The sequence below is a fragment of the Oncorhynchus gorbuscha genome, linkage group LG23, assembly GCF_021184085.1.
Source record: "Oncorhynchus gorbuscha isolate QuinsamMale2020 ecotype Even-year linkage group LG23, OgorEven_v1.0, whole genome shotgun sequence".
Classification (NCBI taxonomy): Eukaryota; Metazoa; Chordata; class Actinopteri; order Salmoniformes; family Salmonidae; genus Oncorhynchus; species Oncorhynchus gorbuscha.
In genome coordinates, this window is record NC_060195.1 from 61146814 (window position 1) to 61157517 (window position 10704).

At 41.9% G+C, this 10704-nt stretch overlaps 1 protein-coding gene across 1 annotated transcript; it reads left to right on the forward strand.

Annotated features, from left to right (window-relative positions):
* The first annotated feature begins 1475 nt into the window (after nucleotides 1-1475).
* On the forward strand, nucleotides 1476-7902 carry LOC124011299 (gastrula zinc finger protein XlCGF26.1-like). The gene is made up of 2 exons (XM_046324526.1): nucleotides 1476-1787; nucleotides 4610-7902. Exons 1-2 carry the CDS (start codon nucleotides 1710-1712, stop codon nucleotides 6305-6307), a joined length of 1776 nt encoding a protein of 591 aa, XP_046180482.1. The 5' UTR covers nucleotides 1476-1709; the 3' UTR covers nucleotides 6308-7902.
* Nucleotides 7903-10704: the final 2802 nt, after the last annotated feature.

Here is a 10704-nt window from a genome sequence, read left to right on the forward strand (position 1 = left end):
TCATTTATAAACATTTGAACATCTTGGTCATGTTCTGTTATAATCTCCACCCGGCACAGCCAGAAGAGGACTGGCCACCCCACATAGCCTGGTTCCTCTCTAGGTTTCTTCCTAGGTTTTGGCCTTTCTATGGAGTTTTTCCTAGCCACCATGCTTCTACACCTGCATTGCTTGCTGTTTGGGGTTTTAGGCTGGGTTTCTGTACAGCACTTTGAGATATCAGCTGATGTACAAAGGGCTATATAAATACATTTGAATTGAATTTTCACATGACTGGGAATACAGAAATACATATGTTGCTCAGATAACTTACAAAAAAAATGGGCCTCAGGATCTCGTCACAGTGCATCTCTGTGCATTCAAATTGCCATCGAGGAAATGCAATTGTGTTCGTTGTAACCATAGGGGAGGCACTCAGTTCACAATGTTGACATCATCAAACCGCTCACCCACATGACACCATTCACGTGGTCTGCAGTTGTGATGCCAGTTGGAGTACTGCTAAATTCTCTAAAATGACTTTGGAGGCACAATATGGTAGAGAAATTAACATTAAATTATCTGGCAACAGCTCTGGTGGACATTCCTGCAGTCAGCATGCCAATTGCAGGCTCTCTCAAAACTTGAGAAATTTGTGGCATTGTGTTGTGTGACAAAACTGCACATCTTAGAAATGCCTTTTATCCCCAGCAGAAGGTGCACCTGTGTAATGATCATGCTTTTTAATCAGTTCTTGATATACCACACCTGTCAGGTGGATGGATTATCTTGGCAAAAGAGAAACGCTCACTAACAGGGATGTAAACAAAATTGTGCTCAAAATTCAAGAGAAATACGCTTTTTGTGCACATGGAACATTTCTGGGATCTTTTATTTCAATTCATGAAACCAATACTTTACAAGTTTCGCTTATATTTTTGTTGTGTAAAAAGCACATATGCCACTGGTTGAGATCAATTGTTATTGTTTTGGGGCAGAATTGTGTGAGGTTTTGTGTGTTGTTGGAGATGTGTCTTGGTCAGTTCAGCTCAGAAAATTCTTCCCTCAGCAATCTTCAGATTGCATGAGTGTCTGGCCCTGAGCGTGGGGATCTTGAGTAGTAGACCTGTGCCAGCACAGAGGGATAGGTCAATGAGTGACATGCTTCAGTAAGGTTGGCTTCTTAGCAATGCTTATCATTGATCAACTTATCAACTGTACCTCACAGAAAATAGATGTTGTGGTGGCAGCTGCAGAGAAGTACTTGGGTGTATGAGATTTGACTTCAGAAGAGTTACAGGGTGTGTTGAGTAGTAGTGTCTGGTCTTCCCAGGCCATTGGCATGGTACAGGAGACGATAGGGTTAAAGTAGTGGAATGGATTAGTGGGTTTTTAACGAGTGTAGGGTTAGTTGGAATGGTTTACCCCACCCCCCATTTTGTAACACAAAGTATAATGGATTTATACTATAGTCCAGTTGGTGGCGATAATGCAACATATTGGAAGCCAACCGCCGTTAAACCCCACCGAAGAAAAATAAGAAACTGCTTAGCGATTTCGATGCATGCCTCGGAGCTCGATATCAAACGCAACATCACTAATCAAATGTAGCGAAAAGCTTAAATTGCTAGCAGCAAAATAAGACAAACCTGTTGTGTATAGAATAGCACAAAATACTTCGTTGGTTTTACCCGCAACCCTTCTGGTGGGATACAAAACACACAGAGAAAATGGCGGAACTTCAGAAGGAGGCAGGACTGCCCGAAACCAGGGAGAACGGAGACGAAGAGGAGCCGGCTAATTCAAAGGTATCATAATGGCTCTGAGACTCCGATTTTCACTATGAAAGAACAGAGTTGCTGGATCAGACTTTTTTCGGGATCTTTAGTCCGGTAATGGCTAGAAGGAATATAACTTTTGTAAAATGAACGTCAGATTTTACTTTTCGAAGTAGGTTAGGGCCATTAACGTAACAGGTTAGGGTTAGCTAAAATCCCGAAAATGATACTTTCGATGTTCATTTGACTAGTCCCTTTAGTCCGTAAAATGACAGATCCGAAGCTTCTGCGCATGTTGTATCACTTTCTACGCAGGTGTATATTTTCTATGCACAGATAACAGGCTACTCAGGCGAAAAGTGCACGTTTAATAAAGTTAGATCAAAGCATAACGTCTGCAAGATTACATAATGATCACAGTATTCTACCGAACGACTATAATAGGACAGGATAAAGTTACTGGTCTTACATGAACATTACACTATGCTATTTGCTTCTGTTATGCAGAATTCCTGATTTATAATGTGATCTTGCAGACATTGATTGAACTTTGATCTAACTTTTAATAAAGGAATACCATTCGCTTGAGTAGCCTGTTCTCTATGGGTGAAGGAGAATAATACACATGCGCAGACGAGCGGATTTACTGATTTGGAGGCCCCAGTCGGAGGCCAGTCTAAAGAAATGCTTATTGTATTCCCCTTGAGTCTAAGGTCCCAGGGCTGGATTTCTACTAAACTAACATATGGAATTGTTTTACGATGGTCATACCAAGGAATATTTAGCTATTTGATTTAGAATTTTAGGACCCCAGTAGGTATAAAAAAATTTTTGACAAAACATTGATTTTGTCCTTACTGCTACTAGACCACAAATCCATTGAATAACAGATTCATACATGTAAAAACAGATAGTAAAAAAAAAGTCGCTCTGGATAAGAGCGTCTGCTAAATGACTTAAATGTAAAATGTAAATGTAATCAAAAGGAAGTATGTTTTGGTGTCTGTCCTATATCTGAGAGATATAAGAAAACTCAGGGGGGGGGGGGATTACATTGGAATTGCCTGTATACCTTTTTACATGCAAATGCCCTATTCTCTTCCATTCAATTTTTGGCCCGGTACTGGGTTACCTTCAGACGAGTCCTGTGACGACGTTCGGACACTACAGAAGCTTTCGTGAAAATACCGATTTTTTTCAGGATGTCTCTTGGTCTGACGAGTTTGTCAGACCAAGAGACATCCTGAAAAATCTGTATTTTCGGCCACCTTCCACCACAGTTGCGGAAGGCTGACGGGCTGCATCTCAATCCACCAAATCAGCCGATGTTAAAAAAGGTATCTCTAGCTTATGTCCAGCTCATGAGGCCCCTTGATGACATGAGGCCTGGGGAAATGGCCTCTTCTGCCTGATGGTAAGTCTGCCACTGTGTGCAGAATGTGATCTGCACATGCGCAGAAGCTTCTGGAAGCTCCGCATCTTTTTATTTTCAGACTAAAGATCCCGAAAAAGTCGGATCCGCAGCCACAGCCTTAAAAGTATGCCAAACAAAAGCCATTGATTGCAAAGTTAAACAAACCATACAACTCCATGCACAGCACAAGGATTACTTTTAACAATTTCCACAGAAAATTTGACAAAAACACATTTACTCAAAGACAGTGCAGATGTAAAGTTTCAAAACAGAATGACGGTAAAATTGTACTTTTTCCAAAAACTCTAAAATATCTTCTCCGAATTAAGAACAAAAGATTTCTGCAGAAAGAATTGGTTGTTGGCTATGATATTACGCCTCGAGTTTAATTGATTTTATTTGGGTTATTGAATTACAGTAAGTAATTAACACCCGGTAACATAATGATGGTAACAGAATGACATCATGGGTCCCTGATCTGTACTATACAGAAATCCATAATTATCAATGTCATTCTCTTCATGATGATGCATCCTGAATAGACACAAAAGTAGAAAAAAGTAATATCTTCCTTTGTATGTTTGGGTGTTATGCCTCTTCTACAGACTGGCTGTTATTCTAATGAGGTCCCCAAACAAGACCACATTTGTTTTGTCCGGACCTAACCTAATATGTACCAATCACAGACGCCTGTTTCACAAGTTTGGACATCACTGTACAGCACAGTAGAGTACACTTCAGTACATCATAAACATACATTGTCGGTCGTTCCTCAGTGGGCGAGAGGGCTGGTTACAGTAAATGGAAAGAGGGGGCGTATGGTGTTAGTAAGAGCCAGGAGAGGTGACATTAGCTGGAGAGAGAAGAGACTGGGAAAGAGAGGGCGGGTTTGTCCAGACGGTTTTCACACTTACACCATGTGACAGAAAGCGGATGAAAAACAGTATTCCAATGGAAGGGAGGACAGTAGCAGGTGACCTAACTGTGGTTTGTGACTACTATGAATTCCCATTGCAGCTAGTTCAGTTGCAGTCATTCTGTTGTAATTTTGGGGTCATTCTGTGCCTTAATTTAAAACAAATATAGACTCTTAGCTCTCATTTGACACCAAATTCATTGTCCTCCTGTGAAATTAACATGCTAGTGCACATGGGGCTTCAATATGATATATCATGGGGATCTCTAGGCCGACAAACAAATTACAAACAAATCATCATTATCATATTGGTACTGCTAGGTATTCAAATTAGAACTACCTACTACTGTAAAAATGTATAGACTTAATTTATTTGTTTGGCTATTTATTGTATATGCTATCTATTCTAATTTGGACTTAATAATAAAACGTAGGCTATATTATCTATTACAAATTATGTTATTTTAGAGAACAGAGACAATAGGCCTACTGGTAATTATGCCATTTTAAATGTATTTCCAGGCAGATGAGATGGACACCTCAGAAGACCTGCAAGATGACAACCTGATCGAGCGGGAACACTTCCACAGTTCTAATAATGAACAGCAAGATGGACATTTGGAGTTAGAACGAACAAAATTCAACCAAAGACAACAAGAAGCAGGAGAGACTGCTGATGATTTTATCTCTGCACTTCATTGTTTGTCAGAACATTGTGGTTATGGAGCTCTGCTCAGTGAGAAAATAAGAAACAGACTAGTCATGGGTTTACGTGACAAAAGACTGTCTGAGCAATTACAAATGGACCCAGAAATAACACTGGATGAAGCTGTCACATCCATTCATCAAAAGCAACAGGACCTGCCAGAGAATACCTTTAAAGCTACCAGCAATGCTGCAAATGTAGAGGATGTGCTTTCACATAGCAAACAGCAATGCCCAGCCAATTCCCAGTGCCAATCAGAGAAGAATCAAAACTCAGAAAGACCACAACAACCCCAAACAACGCAGGAGAATGAAGAGGAGCCTCTAGATACTGATGACTTCATTGAGGATTTCAGACCTGGTGGAGAAAAGCCTCACTACTGCGCCTACTGCGGTCAGAACTTTCAAAAAGTAAGGGATCTTATAAGACACCATCAAACACATACAGGAGTGAAAGAAATGTTCTGCCCTGATTGTGGGAAAGGTTTTACCCGCTCTGATAATCTGAAAAGGCACCAGAGGACACATAAGAAAGGGGGGGATTGTCTTTACTGTGATAAAAGCTTTTCTGAACCGGGAGAACTAAAAATACACATGGAAGTACATAGTCAAGAAAGGCCATACCTTTGCCCTGACTGTGGGAAGCAATTCAAACAGTTATGGGTGTTGAAAAATCACCAGCTAAAACATACAGAGAAGATCTCACCACAGGAAAGGCATCACTACTGCTCCGACTGTGGAAAGAGCTTTACACGAAGGCATAGTCTTAGAAGACATCAGCAAGAAACGCATACAGATGAAAAGCCGTACCACTGCTCTAATTGCGACAAAAGTTTTGCGGGACGTGAGAGACTTAAAAAACATCAACTAACACACAAGGAAAAGAAACATAAACATTACCGCTGTTCAAGGTGTGATAAAAGATTTCCTGACATGGCAAAACTAAGATCACACCTTCCAGTACATTCTGTAGACCTGGCACTCCACTGCTCGGAATGTGGAAAGTGTTTCTTAAACAAGACAAAGTTTGAAAGACACACACGAATACACACTGCAAGTGGAAAAAAGCCATTCCTCTGCACTGACTGCGGGGATGGTTTTACAACTTTACGACGGTTGGAAGAGCACCAGCGAACACACACCGGAGAGAAACCGTACCACTGCACTGAATGCGGGAAGCGTTTTGCACGTGAATGGACATTAAAGAGTCACAAGCAAGTGCACAAGTTAAAACACTCTGGAGAAAGAGCTGCCTATCCTTGCTCTGAATGTGGAAAGTCCTTCTCCCGTTCACGTGACGTGATGACTCATGTGAGAAGGGTGCATAATAAAGAGAGACCTTTCCAGTGCTTCTGCTGTGAAAAACGTTTCTTCCAAAAGAACTTCCTTACAGTACACATGAGAATTCACACTGGAGAGAAACCGTACCAGTGCTCAGACTGTGGACAAAGCTTCTCCCAAATTGGCGACCGAAAACGGCACCAGAAGAGGCAACACTCTGGAGAGGAGACTTGACCTCTATACAACAGTGTGGATGGCCCCCTAATTTGGGAAAAAGTCGATGACTCCGCCCTCCTCGTGAACTGGAAACCGATGAGTGGTCGCCATATGTAGGAGATTGCCTCCTTTGTCAGAGGAACATCAGGGGAGAATCTCAATTGCATACTCGCATTCCCTCTCCTCCTTCTCAAAACCCATTGGAGAAGGTCATAGGGGAGGGACCTCTGGCTTTCTCATCCAATGGGTTTGAGAAGAGAGGAGAGGGAACACGAGGACTACTCAATTGACATTCTCCCCCTGTGTATCCTACAGGCTCCCGATCACAAAACAAATATTTTATCTATAAAATGTCTGGAACAACCAGCTAAACTTGTTTTTACCACTTTACACATATTTTGGGATTCCTCCTCTGTAAGCATAATTTGCTTGATGACGCGCAAGTGGAGTAGGAGAGTAATTTCATACATGCTAGGGTTTGTTTTCACGTTTCCTTTCACTGATTACTTTTGATCTTTTTCAAAAGGAGGCGAGGAGAGTTTGCGAAACCAATTGAGAATCTCCCACAGAGACGCTCAATAAGAAAGGACTACAACAGTAAAACAAACATACGATATTGTCGTAGCATCAGTCTTTATTGTAGTTTTTTTTGTCAACTTTGTCAAACAATTATTTTAATATTTTGTATCAAAAGTTAACTATTTTTATACGTTTTTATTTTATCACCCTCGTAGTTTCCACCCGGCAAATATGTATTTGTTAATCCTCCCCTGCACAAAGCATCCCATAAGGCCTGGCGGGTAGGGGCGTTGGGCCAGTAACCCGAAAGGTTGCTGGATCGAATCCCCGAGCTGACAAGGTAAAAATCTGTCGTTCTGCCCCTGAGCAAAGCAGTTAACCCACTGTTCCCAGGGGCAACGAAGACATGGATGTCGATACAAAGCAGCCCTCCTCACTGCTCTAATTCAGAGGGGTTGGGTTAAATGCGGAAGTCACATTTCAGTTGAATGCATTCAGTTGTACAACTGACTAGGTATTCCCCTTTCCCTATGACCTGACTCCTGTGTGCACTTGCATGTGGGTTTTGACATGATTGGCTTATCTGAATTGTGCCGCGCAGACATCACACCAGAGAGAACAGTCTATGACTACGGTGGCTGGAGTCTTGGGCAATTTCTAGGGCTTTCTCTGACACCACCTGGTATAGAGGTCCTGGATGGCAGGAAGCTTGGCCCCAGAGATTTACTGGGCTGTACGCACTACCCTCTAGAGCACCTTGCCGTCGGAGGCCGAGCAGTTGCCATACCAGGTGGTGATGCAACCAGTCAGGATGCTCTCGTTGGTGCATTCCCACCACCTACTGTGCTGGAGTGTGGGCCAGAGACACTGCTAGCAGTCACAATGGCAATGGGCGCGGTTTGTAGTAAATGATTTGTTGTGGGTGCGGCATGTAATAACCGTAGTCTGCAGATATACATTATTGAGGCGTTTGGGTAGCCAGGCAATCCATATCAAAGATGATCTATTATATTGACAAGAAAACTGAGTTGACTGTTGATTCAATGATTGAGGCAGGTGAGATCAGGTGGGACCATTCCAATGAGACGGGGGTCACCATTTACATTTTACATTTAAGTCATTTAGCAGACGCTCTTATCCAGAGCGACTTACAAATTGGTGCATTCACCTTATGACATCCAGTGGAACAACCACTTTACAATAGTGCATCTAAATATTTTAAGGGGGGAGGGGGTGAGAAGGATTACTTTATCCTATCCTAGGTATTCCTTAAAGAGGTGGGGTTTCAGGTGTCTCCGGAAGGTGGTGATTGACTCCGCTGTCCTGGCGTCGTGAGGGAGTTTGTTCCACCATTGGGGAGCCAGAGCAGCGAACAGTTTTGACTGAGCTGAGCGGGAACTGTACTTCCTCAGTGGTAGGGAGGCGAGCAGGCCAGAGGTGGATGAACGCAGTGCCCTTATTTGGGTGTAGGGCCTGATCAGAGCCTGGAGGTACTGAGGTGCCGTTCCCCTCACAGCTCCGTAGGCAAGCACCATGGTCTTGTAGCGGATGCGAGCTTCAACTGGAAGCCAGTGGAGAGAGCGGAGGAGCGGGGTGACGTGAGAGAACTTGGGAAGGTTGAACACTAGACCATTGAGACCAGGGTCTCATTCTCAAGGGATCCCTGTGAACATGAACACACAATTCAGTACAACATAAAACAAAATAACAACATCAACACAATACAACAAATACAACAAGATTAATCAAAACAAACACAATGATCACATCTCCCTCAAAATGTATCTAAACTGTCCAGCGAGTCCAGCTTCAAGGTGGCCTGAAGGCTATTTCGCCCTATGGGATTCCCAATCACGGCCGGTTGTGATACAGCCTGGAATCGAACCAGGGTCTGTAATGATGCCTCTTGCCTTGAGATGCAGTGCCTTAGACTACTGTGCCATTCGGGAGCCCTCTGCTGCATAAATAATGTAATAGGCCAGGGCGATATGTATACTGTAGCTAATAAAGTAATACTAAGTGTATGTTTTGAGGTAAGCTGTTAGTAGCCCATGTGCCTCAGCCTAATAATTTGGTCTGTTTTCACATCTTAATTTCGCGTAGTGTTCTGATTTGGTGATGCACATGTAATCTATAACCTATTTTTGCTAAATGTAATCATTGAATATTGTAAGAGCTTTCATTGTCTGCTTTATATAGCCCCTTTATTTATCCTACGGTTCTGACTTGATGTACAGGCAGAACACTGTAAGAACGGCCCATGTTCTGAATTCTGTCACTGTACATTTCAAAAGTGCTGAACAAATAGTTACATTGACAACGTCCGTCTTAGCTCGCTCAATAACGTCTTAATCGAAATGACGGATTGCCTCTTATCCGCTTGTCTTCCCCTCATGCCATAGTTTCTACATCGTAATTGTCAGTAGAAACCACATTTGTTAAAGCAAGTCAGTCATATCACCTATGTTTTTTCTAAAGGCAGTAAATGAGACTGAATTATATGTTTCCCTGCCAGACAAGGCTCTGCTGATAGCCAGGTGTAGCAGTGGTGTAGTGCAATTTAATGTATTGTTTAATGTTGTGTAGTGGCTTAGCTGGCATGCATCCCACTTTAGTTTTTTTGTTGTAGTTTTTTTGGGGGCACACCAAGATTTACATGCTAAAATCGCCACTGCCCATATCAATAAAGCCACACTGCGGTTTTCCTGCTGTTCAATTGTTTTTTCAACCCAAATAAATGCCTGTATTATTCAATCATAATTCAAAATGTAATACTGTATCAGTCCATTGTTTTTATTTTTATATTTGAGTATTTCTAGACAAACAATATAAACCACCATTGACATCCTTGTATCCACAGCCTTGTCCATGTGTGAGTGGGTGTGTGTTCCAGCCCTGTGTTTATCAGATAGGGGCATGCTATAGAAAGTGAAACATATGTAGCTACAATCCTTAATTAAAACAATAATATTTAATTATTCTGTGTTGTTATAGTTAAGTAATTACATTTAGCTTTTTCAGAGGATGCGTAACAATCAATGGAAGACCCTGAGCAGAAAGTCAGCCAGACGACATGAAGTGCAGAGATGCACAGCCATCTACAGATGGCCAAAAAGGGACATCTTGTACACCATTGAAACAAGCAAAACTACAACCAGGAGGATCACACACCTCACAAAGCCGGCTTAATCATCTTGTATTTGACTTCATAGAGGATGTGCAACCCTTTTCACTAGAAGAGGTGCCTTCCTTCTGCAAGCCAGTAGAAGGAATCAGTGGGGGAGAAAGGTCATGTGTAGAAAGACCATTGATTCAATGAATTGCAGTGGCAATTTATATTGACTACGTCCTTCCTAGCTTGCTCATAAGTTTCTTAATCAAAATTACGGATTGCCTCTTATCCACTCATCGTTCCCTTATGCCATACTTTCTACATCTCAATTGTCAGTAGAAACCACATTTGTTTAATAACCTCTACAGGAACGGTGTCCACCCCACGGGACGGTTAAGCTAACGTAGGTTAATGTGATTAGCATGAACATTTCTCAGGTTCTAATTATATCTGATATGGGCAGAAAGCTTAAGTTCTTGTTAATCTAATGGCACTGTCCAGTTTACAGTAGCTATTACAGTAGAAGAATATCATGCTATTGTTTGAGGAGAGAGCACAATTATGAACTTGAAAATGTGTTAATAAACCAATTAGGCACATTTTGGCAGTCTTGCGACAACATTTTGAACTGTTACGCAATGGTTCATTGGATTCATCTAAAACTTTGCACATGCAATGCTGTCATCTAGTGGCCAAAATCCAAATTGCGCCTGGGTTGTAGTAATACATTATGACCTTTCTCTTGCGTTTCAAAGATGATGATACAAAAAAAAACATATTTGAT

Coding starts and splice junctions, on each gene's coding strand:
- LOC124011299 (XM_046324526.1), top strand. CDS start 1,710: ATGGCGGAACTTCAGAAGGAGGCAGGACTGCCCGAAACCAGGGAGAAC. Junction 1,788..4,609: donor AGGAGCCGGCTAATTCAAAG/GTATCATAATGG, acceptor ATGTATTTCCAG/GCAGATGAGATGGACACCTC.